We start from the raw sequence: 18,083 nt of genomic DNA, 5'->3' as shown, positions 1-18,083 counted from the left end.
TTCTTCTTCTTCTTATTGATTGAAATTCTCAGAACTTTGATTGTACTTTAACGATAGGGATGAAATGATGGCCTGTAGACGATTTCATGAAATATGAATTAATATGGAGAAATTTAAAGAAGAAATTATTACAAAGGAAATTTTATTTGACGAATATTGAAACGAAACGAACATGAAAATAACTAATTTTGTTATATTTTTGTAATCATTCGTGGAATTTGTTATTTTATCATGAAGATAGAAACACGGGTGTTTCACATACATTAAAATTTCATTAAATTTATATTATCGTGCATTTATTACAATATAATTACGGCAATGTTCTTGTTAATAAAGCACATTAAATATGAACGACATTCTCTTGATTAGAGACATGCTTTGCAATGTTCTCAAAATTTCGAATATCTGAATATTTCATATGAAATTTTGTTTTAATTTTTAATAATAATATAATCTTAATATAAAATAATAATATAAAAACCTCATGTTGGATATGATATATCATCGGCAAGTTGTTGGTACATATGCTATGTCCTCATATTTTTTTATCTTCCTTGCACTGCTTACCTAAACAAATGAAAATTAATATTTTATTAAATATTTTCTTCAGAATTGCAAATTATTATACATTAAATATTTTAGTTTAATTTTTAAAGTTATATTCGTATTTTTAATATTTTAAATTGACTAAATTAATAAAAATCTTTTTATAGAAAAAAGGATATAATATTTACATTTTTGAAGCTTCAATAAAGATATTTTTTCATCAAATAAAAAAAAAAAAATATATCAACAATTTTATTTATTTTAAAATACGATTAAACTCTATTAAAATTAAAAAAAAAGCGCAAAATTTTACGCTTTAAAATGTTTTTTCGATACAACTTTCGGTTCTCGAGATATAGAAAGAAAAGAAAATTATATCGATGATTAAGCTCTATTAAAATTAGAAAAACTTTAAATCGTTATAACTCCAAAGATAATGATTTCCGGTTAACGAATGAGCGATCGTTAGAAGCGTGAAACCTTATCCTTTAAAACTCTTTTTCGTTCATCTCGAACCGACTTTTGCTTCCCAAAATATCGTCGTATAAACGAAAAGGTAATTTTTACCCATTTGTTATCTTTGTCTTTGTTTCACTCATTCAGATCTTTCGCTCGTATCTCGTTCCTCGTTAACCTATCCCTAGCTGCAGAGCGGAAAACATATTTCTAGGGAAAAATATGTCACTAGATCCATTCGCAATCGCTGTACTGTCGTAATAACGTATACTTCGAATCCTTATATCTCAACAACCAATTGAGATATCGGGATAAAACAAAAATTGACTTCAATGGCATGGTTTCTTCATTTCTTTATCCATTGTTATTATTAATACGTATTATATAGAGAAATAACTTGGCACATATTATATTTAATTAAATTTAACATTATAGGTTAGATTCGTAACAATTTTCCATTTCAATAAACTTGAACTTTTTAATTTTACAATTCGATTTTATTATATTTTATTATATTATTTTTCGTGCATCGGATTCATCCGAGTCGAAAATCTTGGCGGATTCATTCAACGACGACGTGGCATTGTTCTATAGGGAAGATATCCCACCACGAGTCGGGGGATGATATTGTGCTCATCCGTGGGGGGTTGCACGACGTTTCATAAGACAAGCCCGCCGTGTCAGCCGGCGTATCATGTTCCTCCATACGCTTACTTACGTGTACCGGAATTTAGACTCGAGGGTAATGATATCACAACCACCCCACTGACACACCACCCTCGAACGTAACTTCTCTCCGGGCTTTACTCGTCTCCTCGTTCGCCTTTCTTCGAGGGAAAATGCAATCGTTCTACGTGTCGTTGTACCCGGTTCTACCAAGTTTTTAGTGGGTCAACGACGCAGAGATAGCGTAGGGGAGGCGTGGGTTTAAAAGATCGTATCGCGTTGGATCTCTTGTCTGAAGGAAGTAGAAGCTCATTCAAAGATGATTGTGAATTAGATAGATTCATGATAGATTTGAGAAAAATTTACGAATAATGTAAAATTTCTCCTCATTGATAAATTAATAATCTTCAATAATATAATTTTAACATTCAAAAACATAAAAAATATCATTAAAAGTTATATTAATTATCTTATATTGCAACTGTTAATTATTTATAAATTCACAATACCTCTTTTATCGATAATATCCTTAGATATTATTGAATAATATTAATATTTATATAATAAATTTTACAAACCATAGTTTTTAAAATTTACACATATTATAATTCATCTGAAAATCACATTTATAAAACAACTTAAATTATATTCACACTGATTTTAGAAGATACAACACCAAAGACTACAATATATTCCATTGAACTAAAATTATTAATTGTTATAATAAATTAAAATTACAATAAAAAAACTTTTCTAATTTCAATCAAAAAATCAACTTGGTTCTAAGGGACAGACACACACACATGCACACAGATCTTTGAAAATTTGCCTGAACTAGTTCTCGAGGACAGGGTGCAGAGAATCGAGAATCTGTATGGGTGAGAAGTGACCCGGTGTTTGAAAGGAATTTTGGGAAGTGGATCGGGGTTGGAACGATAGCGGTGTTTTGGGGCGGCTTAGGAGGGTCGAGCGAGGTTTCGAAAGGGTATTCTGAATAGTAACTCGCTCGGGGAGGTTGAAAGAAGGGTTTCGAAGAGAGGGGTCGGGATGTTAAGAACTGATTACTATTGAATCCTCGAACAGGAGTTGTTTCTGCGGTCCGAAATTCCTCCTCGAGATAACTTTAATTATTTTATGCATTCGTTTCTAGTTCATTTAATTTTTTAAAACACAAGTTATTTTTTATTTTTATTTTTTTTTTGATGTATCATCGAGAAAATTATTATTTATTGGCTCGATTAACTCCTTTGAGGATGGTAATTAAATTCTGTAAAATAAAGTATTTGCGACAGATTTATTTTTATTTGCAATTCTTTTGATACATTTTTCAATAATTCTTAATATTCCTTTTTCTATTCAATTATGAATATATAATATTAATTATTATTCTAATTGCTCGCAATATATTATTCATAGATAATGCTATTTAAATAAAAATATTGAATAATTATCTCCTTCGAAAAGGGGAGGCTTCAAATAAAACAACGAATATCTGGCAAGAAAAAATTGAAAACAACAATCTAATATCATAATGATATTTATAGCTTTCAGTATAATACTAAAATTTTTAACTTGTAATTAAAAATATTTGCCATACACATACAAGATATTCAAAAACGAAAATGCCATTTTTATTCAAAAAATAAGATCCAAGAAATTATACCAATTTTCCAAAAAGTTTACTTTCACCAAAAGAATTCTTCCAATATATTCATATACCTCTTCATTCAATTTCTAATCTGTTCAATATTAACAACCAAATATTGAAACATGCCATTTTTATTCAAAGAATAAGATCCAAGAAATTATACCAATTTTCCAAAAAATTTACTTTCACCAAAAGAATTCTTCCAATCTATTCTTTCATTTAATTTCTAATCTGTTCAATATTAACAATCAAATATTGAAACATGTCATTTTTATTCAAAGAATAAGATCCAAGAAATTATACCAGTTTTTCAAAAAGTTTATTTTCATTAAAAGAATTCTTCCAATATATTCATATACCTCTTCATTCAATTTCTAATCTGTTCAATATATTAACAACCAAATATTGCTATTTTTATTCAAAGAATAAGATCCAAGAAATTATACCAATTTTCCAAAAAGTTTACTTTCACCAAAACAATTCTTCCAATATATTCATACACCTCTTCATTCAATTTCTAATCTGTTCAATATATTAACAACCAAATATTGCCATTTTTATTCAAAGAATAAGATCCAAGAAATTATACCAGTTTTTCAAAAAGTTTATTTTCACCAAAAGAATTCTTCCAATATATTCATATACCTCTTCATTCAATTTCTAATCTGTTCAATATATTAACAACCAAATATTGCCATTTTTATTCAAAGAATAAGATCCAAGAAATTATACCAATTTTCCAAAAAGTTTACTTTCACCAAAACAATTCTTCCAATATATTCATACACCTCTTCATTCAATTTCTAATCTGTTATAATATTAACAACCTATATATTGAGATATCTGACCAAAATGACAAACCTGGAATATTTTTTTTTTCCTCCTTCCACCCTTCCTCGGTTAATTAAATTAACAGAAGCGTCCCTCCATCTCTTTTAATTTCCAAATCGAATATCAACAGCGAATTTCCTCGACTCTTGATTCCTCGTGCTCTTGAACTCGTGAAAGAGAGTTTGTAAGGGAGAGGAGGGGGGGTGGGATGCTGTGATGCTCGACAGGCAAACGCAGACCCGCGAAATAATTCTGCATAACTCCTAAGGGGACTTTGGTTACGCCTGTGTGTGCAACCCTCTCGACGCTGAATCCTCGAGCCACCCCCTTAAGCCCCGACTCTATCACTTTGTCAATAAGTCAGCCGCCGCGCACAACATTATGTCGGGATCGATATAACGGAGTACAAGCTGTTCTGGAGCTCAATGAACTTGCGCTATTCTTTCCATTTGCCGCCTTTTGTCAGAGGTGTTAATTTTTCTTTTTTTTCTTTCCTTTTTTTATGGCAGGAAAAAAGTTTCTAGGGTTTGCGAACAAGAACGTTGCAGGTTAAGTGGCGTGTTTAAGGGACGATTTTATTCGAAACATATGAAGCAACATATGATTTTAAATATTCTATCTTGTCTTTATTTTATAAAGATATAGTAAGAGGATCGATTTTATTTTTACTGTTTGCTTCGAGTAATAATAATAAATAAGTGGCCGTTGAACTAAATAAATTATTGAAGTTAAAATTTAGGTATTTTTTATAATGCTTCGAAGATATTTATAATTGTTGTAAATTTATATTAAGTGTGCATTTTCATTCATAATATGTGACTTGAAATTGTACACACAATGTAATTTATATTTTTGACATAATGGAATTAGGAAATATTAATTTGAATATTTATATTATTTGAGAGTCAAGTAATAAAATAATCTAAAAGAAAGTCATTTATCCAATTTGATTAAAAAACAATGATTATTTCAAATAATATCTATTATTTTGATGATTATTTTTATTTGGATAATTGTTGAAATACATTCAATTTGAGTAACGATGAACTTATGCCATCCCTTTATTGTTTCTTATTATAGATAACAATGGAAACCAATTGTTTAGAAGTTTTCTAGAAGAAAATATTATTATATAAAATAGTAGATTAATACAATATCAGTGATACAAATGAATAAATTGAATTTAAAATATAAATTAAGAAAATTTAAAAATATGAATTGATCTTGCAAGTTCTTATTCTTATTAGTCTATAATAATATGAAAAATAATTAAACTATTGTTCAATTAAAAAAAAACTATTAACAATGAAATCTAATTTTTTTCCTCTAAAAACAAGAATTAAATAATGATAAAGTTCTTATATTCTTGTCCTGAAAGCTCGTTCAATTTCGTGAATCGAACTAATATTTCTATACCGATATAAATAATGAATGTTCAGTCCTGATCTACTCTATATTTCATCTTATCCCTATTTGAATTTACCTTTGAATCCCATCAGACTTTAGTGTCCCTTTCCGCGAATCGAATCAGCAACACATTTCTATTTCTTTCACAGAGATCGGAGGATACCTTGATAAGAGAAATTGACCCATTTCCACTTTCGTAGTTCTCGAATCTCTTGAATATTTTAGATCGTGGCGCAGCCGTAACTTCTCGGGTCAATTCTCTCTTTTTTCTTTTTTCACCCTCCTCCCTCCACCCCCCTCACCCCCTTTTTTACCTTCGAAGTTACTTCGAATCCGTGGAATTCTCTAAATGTGGCAAATGAACCGTTTGACCCCGAAAAATTCGTATCATCGAAAGATCGTTTTTTACACCGATCCTTTACTAGAATCGGAATGCTTAGTGAAACAATGAACATTTTCTCGAAGAAATAACGAAGATTAAAAAGGAATTACATTCTATTCAAAAATCTTTCCTTTCTTTTTTTAATAATGTATTAATATTATTGGTAGTTTTTATTTTTATTATTATTTTAAAATTATCTAATTGATGGAAATATTTAAAATAATAATTCAGTGGTATTAATAAAAATGATAAACTACTATCAATAATGATAAAAATATCATTCAAATATGATGGAAGGAATTACAAAAGAGTGCAAAGCAAATTATTTCTGCTTTGCTTTTGATGATAAAAGTAAAGTAAAGATTGTATTGTTTAAAGTTAAAGAAATTAATAAAACATTAATAATATGAATATGAAGATATATATAATTGCATTATAAAATTGTTCTATAAAATAATCAATATCGAAGCTGTGAAATTTTATTTATGGTTTCACAAGAAAAATTAAAAAAGACGTTAAAATGTTTTTTTATTCTAGAATAGAATAAATAAAAAGAATATCGTTATTGGCTCTAAAATATTCTATAATATGATAGAAAAATGTTATTTTTGTCGAATAAATATAATTTATCATTTATAATTATACAATTATAAATGATACGAAATAATATAAGTATCATCCAATTCGTTATTCTTTCCATTGTACGAAGAAATAATTAATTCATTTGGCCATTTTCATTACACCAGTGTTTAAGATCCTCACTCTTTCATTTAGTCAACTATTCAACGAGATAACCAGCCAATTTCGAACAGTTTTACAATCGATACTAAGCAAAACCGATTGTTTCATCTTCAATTTACATTCTACAACGAGCAGGATGAAACGTTTTAAGAATAAAACTCGATCGAAGGGGATCAATCCTTTGTCAAACGGGCTCTTTTATCTTATAAACGATTAATTCAGAAGCCACTTCCGTTACACGTTCACCATTGTTCGCGAATATCCGGTTATTATACCTTTCAAGTGTTTGAAAAGAAATATTTTATACATGGTGCTATGTTTAATGACGATTGATATTACGGAATCAAACTTGTTATCGAATTATATCTTCGAATTTTTATTTTCTAATTTCAATTTCTGATTCTATTTTAACATTAATCAAAAATATTTAACGTAGAAATAAAATGAAATATCATAATTTTTTGTAGAAGAAGTTTTTTTTACAGGGATTAAAAAATTGAGATTAATTAAATTTATCCAAATTTTATCGATCATTCATCAGGAATTAAACTTTATATTTTTGATTATATCAAGTAAATTTAAAAAAATTTCTTAAATCATGTAGAAAAGCAAACAATTTTTCTTTGCAAAAATATATTATACAAGATTGATATGATTTAATTGGAATTTATTTCATTCATTTATTCTTGTTTGTGATATTTATAATTCTTTTCCATATTTTCCATTCTTATATTTTTTCGTTATTGTTCATTTTCTTTTCCATTTCTATTTATTTTATTATTCGTTATAAAATAATCATATATGTTTTTTCATTCCATTTTATGCAATCAATTCAAAATTTTAATAAAGAAAACAGTGTACCAAATTCATTCCTTCACGAGGAACTATCTGGTATCGTACCACCAATAACGAATTACCAGCAAGATTTACACTTCGTTTCCGGTGCGTATCGGTTTTCTTGGATACGAAGTCGAAAGCTATCCAGAATGACACATACCTCCCTTCGAAGCAAACAATACAACATTTATTCTGGCCAGGAGAGGAGGGGATTTCTGATGCTTTCTGAAAATTTATGACCACTCACGTGGATGTTGGAAACGATAAATGGAATCGAATTGCGGAGAAACTCTTGCAACTTTTCCCTTTCAATTCGTCCGTCAAGATTTTACCATCTCCCCTTTCACCGTGTTCTCTCTTTTTCTGACCTATTCTCCTTCTCATTCATCGTTCGACTGTTTATGGAAATCGACGCGCTGTCCCTTTAAATTGTGCAGGTTAAGCGTTTTCTCGTTTTACGTTTTACACAGAACTCATGATTTCAATAATGAATATATTTGCTATTCCTTTCACATGCATAATTATGTTATTGCATTATTGTATATAATTATGTTGTTGGATTGTTATTAATGATTTTTAATATTCGAAGTTTGAAGTTTAAGTGTATTTCTTATTTTAGGTTAGGTTAGATTTGAAGTTTCTATTTCTCTTTTGATGTGAATGTTTATTGTATGTTTTATTGTATTTGTTGCATTGTAATGTAATTCTATTTAAGATGTATAGTTTTGTAGCAATATTTTTAAGCAGAAGAAAATGTGACGGATAGATTATTCATTTATTATTATATTGAAAGTTAAAACTTTTTTATTCAAATATATTTTCATCTTCTTCATTTTGTTTATTTTTTTAATAACATTTATTTATTACTTTTTAATTATTTTTCAATTAGTCAATAGATAATATCTTAATAATATTTCTATTCATAACTTTATTTCTACATTTTATCAATAACAATATATTAAATTCTAAGAAGAATAGTATTTAAGAGAATATGTAAAAGAGTTTCAACACAATTGATTTATCTCTCAATAGTCCTAACTATTCAGAAGAGTTTCAACAATCTCAATCTTTATTCATCAACACACAATACATTATTCAATTTGTCAATGCACAATAGAATTGATCTTATAAATCCTTTTATCCAGCATTATTCCCATAAATATTATTAATATTCACATTATATTTTTTAATAATAAACTAAAGGTTATAAGTATTCTTTAACAGTAAAGTCTTTTATATATCATAATATGCTTTATCTCTTAATAATTTTAACCATTTACTGTAACACTAGTTAATTGAATATATCATATAAATGTTTCTATCTATCATTATTTTATTTTTATTATTTTTAGAAATTTTGTCTTAATCAATCAAAATTGTATTCTTTAAGAATAATACTTTTTTATTTAATCTCTTATAACACATAAAATTTATCCAATAGAATTATTTTTCTTAAGAATATAATATTCCTTTGTTTATTCTCTTATAACACATCAGATTCATCTCTTAATAAAACAATTTTAATAATATAATATTCTTTTGTTTACTCTCTCATCAGAAGTATAATTTTTTAACAATTTTGAACAATTTCATATTCCTTTCTATAAAACAAATCTCACTGGTTCAATTTGTCGATGGACATACCTTAAAAATCCCTTTATCTCATCATTATTTCATTATAATCCAACCTCTTCTAAGAAACTTAATTTTTCCTCTTGCTAGACCTATAACCTATTAAAACGAAAAGGGAGATGAACTTTCTGGTTAATTTGAATACCAGGTTTTCCGTGGATGAGGCGTGTCTAGGCGGAGGGGTGGACCAGAGAAGAGTGGCGATGGCTAGTAGTAAACCTTCGCGAAGTTAGTGGATAATTTCCACGGATGTTCGAAATTAAAAAAGTTTACCTCCGGACGAGAGGATTTCCGCGCTTCTTGCACGAGGCAACGTTAATCGCTGACTGCTCCTTTATCTTTCGATCTCTCTCGGATCGTCCTTTTTTCTCCTTCTATCGTCCTCTCTCAAACCATTTTTTTTTCCCTTTCTACGATGAACCAAGAGGTAAAAGAGACCGAAAGCAGAAGGGAACCGAATAATCTGAATTGCTTATCTCGCTTTCATTCCTCTCGGCTCTCGGTTATTTTTAATGTGGAATAATTAAGCTGCTGGCATTGACGGAATCGTGGAATTGAAAGAATGGCGGGAAAAATCGCGAGTTGAAAGGGAATTCGATGAAGAGAAATCGGTCGATAATGAAGTTTCTTTTTTTGATTTCTTCTTTTAATTTTTTATAATCTATTCTTTTTTCTTGTTTTCTTTATCCTGTATTTCTTTTGATGGATCGATGGAAATTTTGTCTGTTTTGTAATTTTTTGCGAATTTATTTTAATTCAACGTTTTTCATTTCTTCTAACCTAACCTATAAATCATTACTTTTTAAATTTAACATGTACTTATATTTTTATCTTATAATCACTCATAACTTCCATAATATATATTTTATTATCCAATAATATATCTTCTTTTAAAAATAAATTTACATTTTTAAGAATTTTCCACTCATCTCAAAGTACAATTCTTTTTATGATATAATTTTATATACATATTTTATTAATTATATTTTTATTAAAATAAATTTATACTTTATATTATAAAAATAATAGTAAAAAATTAAATCAAATTTAATCAAATCCTTTTTTCCAATGGTCGAAAAATTGACCATTTTTTAAAGTACGCACTTTTTAAAAAAATCTCACTAACACAAGAAGAACAGTGGCGGTAATTATGTCGAAACTATTTTAAATGGGACCCATCCTTATTCCCATTGAAACTAAAGAATTCCTTTTAGAAAGACATTCCCGTCACTACCAAGTTCCCCCTTTTTATGCCGAAAGGAGATTAACCTTGATCTGAATTTGAATTGCTCGACGTCCCTAAAATCCTGCCTGGCGGAGTGAGTTTTTGAATCGGTACTGTGTTCCTAAAAGCTTCTCTTCTCGCGGAACGGTCTTTATACCCCAGCTACTCGTTAAAAAAGTAACGCGGAGAGCAAAGCTTTACGAGAAAATAAAGTCCAGGAAAGCGGCTGGCAAGGAGTTAAAAAAAAGTTAAAAAAGAAAAGAGAGAGAAAGAAAGAAATTGCCAAAGAAGAAAATCAAAGTGTCTGGTCTATCTATTGCAATAAATTAATTTTTGGAGAAAAATATTAAAAAAAAAAAAAAATAAAAAAAGCAATGGAAAAGATTTTGGATCATAAATTTGTTGCATTTAAATATTGGAAAATTTTTTTGCTTTTAATAATTTTCATTATTTTATATAAGATAATAAACTTTTATTGCTTTAATTTCCACAATTTTGACAAATTGTAATTACACTTGTTGAAATATCGAATATGATATCTATTGGTATTATATTTTGGTTTCATTTTTCAAAGCTAAAATGACTAAAAAAATCTTTAAAATTGAAATATCTCTTAGAATCGTCATCGATATTGATATTATAAATTTAAAATTAAGATAAGAAATTAATTAATAAAAACAATTAATAAATCCACTCAAAATGTAAGATTAAATTTATGTTAAGTTAAACTTAAACATTTAATTAATAAAAAACTTAAATTATTACAATCATCAAAACAAATTAGCATATATAATATACATGCTAATTTTTAATAAAATATTATAATTTATATTTAGAAAAAATATATATATACACATAAATACCATTTACTTACTGATAAATAATATAAAAAAGGAAAAATTAATTTAATCCAACTTTTCCACATTATATATTAAAATAATGAAATAATGAGATCACGTATTCCTAATAATTCAATAACTCTGTAATCGAATTCTGAAATAATGATAAAAGATACGAGAGTAAATTTTAAATCTTCCTTTTGCTTCGAAAATAAGTAGATTAAAAGATATAAAAGATATCTTTTAATCCACTTACACTAGTCGTTCAACGATTAGCATCCGTGGAAACCACGGAAGTTCGCCATGTTTCAAGATGGCGGTGACCGAGCGAGGCGATAAATCGAAATTAAACGATCGGTACTACTAGCAGATCGAACGGTCTTCTATTTAATTACGCTTTGGTTTCCGGCTGCGGTCTACTGTCCTTCGTGAATAACGCCGGAACATTTTATTCCGTGCTATTAATTCCATTCCGTGGCGGAACAACCGGATTAAACCAGAGGAACGATGGCGTCCCGGTTCAAATCACCGAATCGATCGGCGAGAGCGTTACACGACAAGTCCGCCATTGATCCGAAAGACCCGGTTTTGTTTCCTAGCTGCGGGAAAACCGGCGAAAAGAGGATTAGTCTCGCTCGTCTCATCTCTGATACAGCACGACAGTTGTCGGCTATTTTATGGACAGCCCTCGAGATAATTGATGATCGATCCGATTCCAAGTTATTCTTCCCTCTTTCCTCTTTTCTCCTCTTTTATCTATCTTCTTTTTATTTCTGCACGTAGTCTGGCAATAAAATTGGCAAATATAATCACGTGATAAAATTATTACGTACTTTATTGTAATTATAAATTTATTGTATTGTATTTGTATTATAATCACTTGGGAAATTATGAATTGTTTTGTCTTCACTCTTCTCACAAAGTGTGAAAATGATTTTGTGAAATAATCCTTTAAAGCGATTGTTGTTTTACTCTTTATGTTATTAATGGCATGAAAACGCTTTTCTTTCTAAGAAAAAAATTTGGTTAAAAAAATAACCATTTTGGAACATTTTTCTTATTTATAACTTCCAATAATTTTTGTGTGTAGAGAATATTGATAAAAATATAGATTAAATAAATATAACTATGAAAATTTCTGGTTTTGAAACTAAGTAAGCCAAACATGAATCAATTTGAAAAATAAAAAATTGAAGAAGAATTGAAAAAGAATTTAAAAGAATCATTATTATTACAAATTTTCCAATTTAGTTTTCAATTTCACTTAAAAAAAAAAAAAAAGAATCTATAAAAGAAACACATATTTTAATAATTCAATAATTCTATTAAAATAGCTGTGCTATAATTTTGAAATTCCAGATTCTTCAAAATTTAAAACATATTTAAAGTTAATTTAAAAATGAAAAGAAATGAGAGAATACAATGCTATTTATAATAAAAAATTTAATTAAAAAATAATGTTTTAATAGATCTTAGTAATGTTACAAAAATTACCTGAAATTATATTATTTAGAATCTCAATATTAATTCTTAAATTTTATCAAGAATTTTTAATCAAAAATTATATATTTCAACTCAATCTCCTCTAAAATTAATATAAAATTATTGTTAGAATTAATTTAAAGCTTTAAAAATTAATTTAAATTTTTTAAAAATGTAGCTGAAACTGTATTTATAATTAATTTAAAATTATTTGTAATTATATCTCAAATCAATCTAAGGAAATCACCAATATGAACCTAAAATGACATTTGATATCAGTTTAAAATTTTTCTTAAGATTAATTTAATTGCATTTAAAATTATAAATAAAGTGAATCTAAAATTTTATATGGAATACTTTTCTGAAATTTAAATTTAAAATTACATTTAAAATTACTAACCTCACAATTCATGTAAATTCACTTTTCATATATAATACTCAATTACCCTCAAAAGTGTCAAACTATACAAAAATTTCTATGTCATTGACCTGATATTTAAGCTGGAGAAAAAGAGAACAAAGGAAAAAAAAATTGAAAAAGAGATACTAAAAGGATAAAGACAAAAGAAGGAACGTATCCTGGCAGTAAGCTGGCACGCGCCTCTTTCATACCCTGAGCCATTTCCATTCAACTTCTGGAATTAACCAAGCCGCCTCTCTTTACCAGCTGCTTAATTAACACCTTATTGTTATCGGCCAAAGTCCTTTCTACCTTTCACTCTTCCTATATATCTCTCTCTCTCTCTTCCCTCAAAGGGCTCGTCGAAGCAGGGCCATCCATTTTTCTTCGCTCCCTTTCCACTTCTTCATTGCGATGGCCAGAGAGAGGAAGTTCGTTTCTTTTGTCCTCGGCGTGTCGTTCGCAGAAGCTTCTCTCTCTCTTCTGTCTTTGAGATGAAAGCGACTCTGCGTTCTCTTCCCTTTTCCATCCTCTTGCATCACCACTGTTTCCTATACCTATATTGCATCGTTACTACTAGATGGCAGTGGAATCGACGTTCGATTATTATCTGCGATCTTCGAGCTTCTCGACAATGGGATGTACAAAGAATTGCTGGATCTAGTGGCGTGATAGTCGCAAATGAAAACGATGAATCAATTATCACGAATCGATTTTCAAGTAAAGTAAACCAAATTAATGATATGGAAATTTTTATTTGGTTTTATTGTTTCGCATTAATGTGTTTAATTTGATTTTATATAGATATGTTAAGTATTTTTGATAATTTTAAATTAATTTAAAGAAAAATGTTAAATGTTAATCTCAGATGTAATTATAGATTAATTTTAAGAGAAATTTTAAGCTAATTTAACATATAATTCTTGATAAAGTTTTAGGTTAATTTTAGATGTAATTTTATCACGTTTATTTTAGAAGAGACTTTAGCTTAAAAATAGATGAAATTTTAAGTTAATTTTAGATGTAATTTTAGATACATTTTTAAAATGTAATTTTTGCTTTTTTAAGTTTTTCAAAGTTTTTTACAGTTCGTTAAATTTTAAGTTAATTTCAAATTATTTAATATTTTTATAATATTTATATTTCTAGTAAAAAAATTTCAGATCAAATTTTGACACTTTTTGAAATTTAAATTTTTTCAAAAATTCGTAGAATTTATATTATTTATTTTGAATGTTTAAATTTTTATAACTTTTATATTCAGTTCTCGCTTTCTATCATTTTTGAATATTCGTCATTCGTATCTATTAACGTTTTTCAAACGAAATATAATTTTGTCGTGCAAAGAAGCAGAAGGCGTAGCTCTTCGTATCTATTATATTCTCTTATTTTTCTTAATTCAATAATCCTGAAGTAATTGAATGAAAACGAAAATTTTTTTTTGCAATGAATAGAAATTAAAATTATAATTAATTACGATAAAAATCAGTTTTAAGTAGAAAAACTTTTATCAAACTTTTATTTATACATTATGTATAAATAAAATAGATAATAATAAAAATTTAGAAAATAAAAATCATCACGTTCGATACAAAAAGATTGAAACGATATTATTGGAATTTCATAGAAAATTTTTGAGATAAAAAAATCGTGTTTAATTAAAAAATTTTACGATCAAAATAACACGGAGAAAAATTGTGTAATAAAAACGACATTCGAATCGAAAATTTAACAATATAAAACGCAATGGAGTAGAAAATTTGCGGAATAAATGTCGAAAAATTGATCGAATAATCAAGAATAAATTTTCAATATACCTAAACAATATCTAAAAATTGTGTTTCAATTAAAAAGTTATAACTAATAAATATAACTAAAAAAAACTATTTTATAATGCGTTTTCCACGAATGGTAACGAATGGAAAATTTTCGATAAATTTTTGATTAATTTCGGAATATAAATCGTGACAAACTATAAAATTCGCTGAATAAATATCGGGAATAAATCGAAATGATCAGAAATAAATTTTCAATATCATACATAAAAGATCAATTCTGATATCTCGTAAAATAAAAATTTAACATTTCGAAATAAAAATTGTGCACTGTTATCATACACGTGTAAAATTATCTTTAAAATTTCACTCGAAATATGATCACGGAAGGAATTGAATTATTTTATCATTATTGCAATAATAATATAAATAAATATTAATCAATAATAATAGAATTAAATTTATCGCGATCAAAGAACTGAGAATAAAATTTTTGACAATGAAGAAACATCAGTTGTGAAAAATTTCGATAAAATTTTAAAATAAAACTTTTTGAATAAATTCATATCCGCTAAAAATAGTGGAATAAATCGAGCAAAATTCCTCGAACGGAAGTTTCTCACTTATCTCGACGGAACTCGATTGTAAGACATTCGAGGAAAAACCGAACGAGATTAGCGAGTTTCTCAACGTGTTCATTCTCTATTTTTTTTTTTTTTTTCGAACAGAGAGGATTTTTTCCCGTTGAGCGCTTGAGAAACTTTCTAATTGTTGAGTGCTCGTTTCGTTGAGCAAATAAGAATGGCCGATTCGACTGCTTTCAATTCTTTTTCGGCTTCTCGAGGAAACTTCACGATTGTTTCGTCCTGCTTGCAACGAAGTTGAAGAAAAATCGAACGCTATTGATATTTCGAATTACTCTGTGCTCGTTGCTTTGAAATCAATTTTTGTATCAATGTGTAGTATTTATTTTTCGAGATACTATAATTATTTATAATTAAAATACCATTAGTATAATATTGTTTATACTTATTTATATCATTACACATACTAAAAATTAGAAACAGATATACAATATCTAAAACTTCAAGTTCAATTGCATTATTTGTTGCCAACATTCCTTTATTTTTCCACATTTTTCTCCAAAAACCAATTCCTTATTTGCACACAACTCTATTCTTCATACATGCTACTTCATTCATTCCATTATCAATTATTATTTCACCCACATCCACGTCACTTCACTCGGCTCACTTAGCACGCATTTAACTTCCAACCAACTGTCTGTCCACCAAATTCACCACCCCTCTATCCATCCCCTCTCCCTCCAAACTTTTCTCAAACCATTCACAACTCTATCCCTCTCTATCTCCTCTCCGCCAAACTCTCGACAAACTATATTTACCCAACCTTCTGTCTCCCTCGCGCCATCTCCTTGCAAAGCCCACACCCCTTTACATCCCTTTCTATTTACACAATACGTCTAATTTCACACCCCTCCCCTCCACCTCCAACTCCAACCATCGTTTTCCCTACAGTACACCAAGTTTCTCTGCAAATTTCCCTTCGAAACTGTACACGAATCGCCTTTTCCCAGACGATTCACAACCCTCCCTCCTTCTCCTCCCCTCCTTCTTCCGTCGACGCCACCCTTTAATCCCCTTTCGGTCTCGTTCTCAAAGCGGCATCCATATTTACGAACGGGCAACAGTCGAAAAAGGAGAAAAGGAGGAAGGGAGAGAAAGAGGGAGAGAGATGAAACGAGAAAGGTGCGGGCGGTCAAATATTTGCCAGCCACGTTTCAACCCTTTATCGACCTGTTGACACGTCGGCATCCGGCCATTTTTATCGACAATATTGTCTCGATATCAAAAGGTAGCCAACCTCCCCCTCCTCCCATGAGCCGCATAATCCGGAATGCTCGTCTACCTTTGAACATCTCGAATTTCGTAATAATCGAGGATCAACCCTGTCTCTTCCCCCTTCCCCCTTCTTCTTCATCACTTCTTTTTTCATCTTCATTCTTCTTTCGTTTCGGTATGGTTTTATGGCTTTTCTCCTCCCTTTCGCCATCTACGTTTTTATCGATTCTGAATAGAATCGTTTCTTCATAAAGGGAAGAAAATTTTTTTTTTGGATTTTGGAAATATTGTCGTCGATTATCGTTATATATGGAAATCAGGATTTTTAAATAGATAAAAATTTGGATTTGAATAGTTTCGATAAAAATATCACAACATTAGAAGCTTAGTATAGAAACTTTATGAAACTTTTTAGTAAAAAAAAAAAAATATATAGATAAGGATGATTCTTTCTTATATTAATAAATAAAAATTTACGAGTGATATTATTGTTATAACAAAATGAGTGATTCAATTGATTTGAGGTTTGTGTGTAAGGGTAGTTTTAATGAATATTTGTTTTTATATAAATAAAATATGGCAATATTTATTTTATAGATTTCAAAATTATATATAAAAATTAATTTTGTTGTTACATATTAAATTTTATAATTAAAATACATCATGTCGAGAAAAGAATATTTATATCTTCGAAAATTAATATTTAATCATCTCAAAGAAAAACAATTTTTTTTAATTTGAATTTCTTGATTCAACAACAAATATCTATTCATTAAAACTATATACAGAACTATATATAAATAACTATAATATAATATATATATATATAAATAACTATATATAGAAAACATTATTAAATTAAAAGAGAAAAAAAAATATTGAAAATATCGAAGAACGAAGAAGATTTTTATTTATTTACAATTTTTATTCATTGAATCCCTTTTGCAGCGAAGGCTTGCCTTTCTATCAGACAGCCATCGTTTCCTGTCGAAAACACGGTGAAAACACGACGTGTTCTTAGTCATGGAGTCGAGGAACACGCGACGAGTATTACCTCAAGTCGTCGATCTCTCAAGGTTTTACAGAGGGTTGGAAACGTTGATGGATCGCGTCGTCGAAGTAGCTCGCGATCGTCTTTCTTTGGAGGAGTCTCTGCACTGTGTCGAGCCTTTTTTTATTTGGGGAACGGTTGTATACAACGTGTTTCGGATGGGAGATTGAAAATAATGATGCCAAGGGTTGGGCGGGGGTTGGGAAGATCTCTCTCTCTCTCTCTGGTGGATGTTGTTATGGAGGAGTTGGAAATGTGGTCCTATACGATAAAGTAATATCATGATAATGAAGATTTATGTTC

The 18,083-nt window shown here is 28.7% G+C and overlaps 1 protein-coding gene across 2 annotated transcripts in view; it reads right to left on the bottom strand.

Moving 5' to 3' along the window:
* Positions 1–18,083, bottom strand: part of LOC413557 (syndecan) — a 169,838-nt gene that overhangs the window by 33,634 nt on the left and 118,121 nt on the right. The window contains exon 1 of one of the 2 annotated variants that reach the window (XM_006559184.3): positions 482–562. The exons of the other annotated variant lie outside the window; for it this stretch is intronic. Coding sequence (XP_006559247.1) covers positions 482–505 — 24 coding nt within the window. The 5' untranslated portion in view covers positions 506–562. Of the gene's footprint in view, positions 1–481; positions 563–18,083 lie in introns of those variants that run through there. 2 annotated transcript variants of the gene reach the window in all.

The sequence above is a fragment of the Apis mellifera genome, linkage group LG15 (genome assembly GCF_003254395.2).
Source record: "Apis mellifera strain DH4 linkage group LG15, Amel_HAv3.1, whole genome shotgun sequence".
NCBI lineage: Eukaryota > Metazoa > Arthropoda > Insecta > Hymenoptera > Apidae > Apis > Apis mellifera.
Note: the sequence above shows the minus strand (reverse complement) of the source record. Positions and strands in the feature narration are given on the sequence as shown.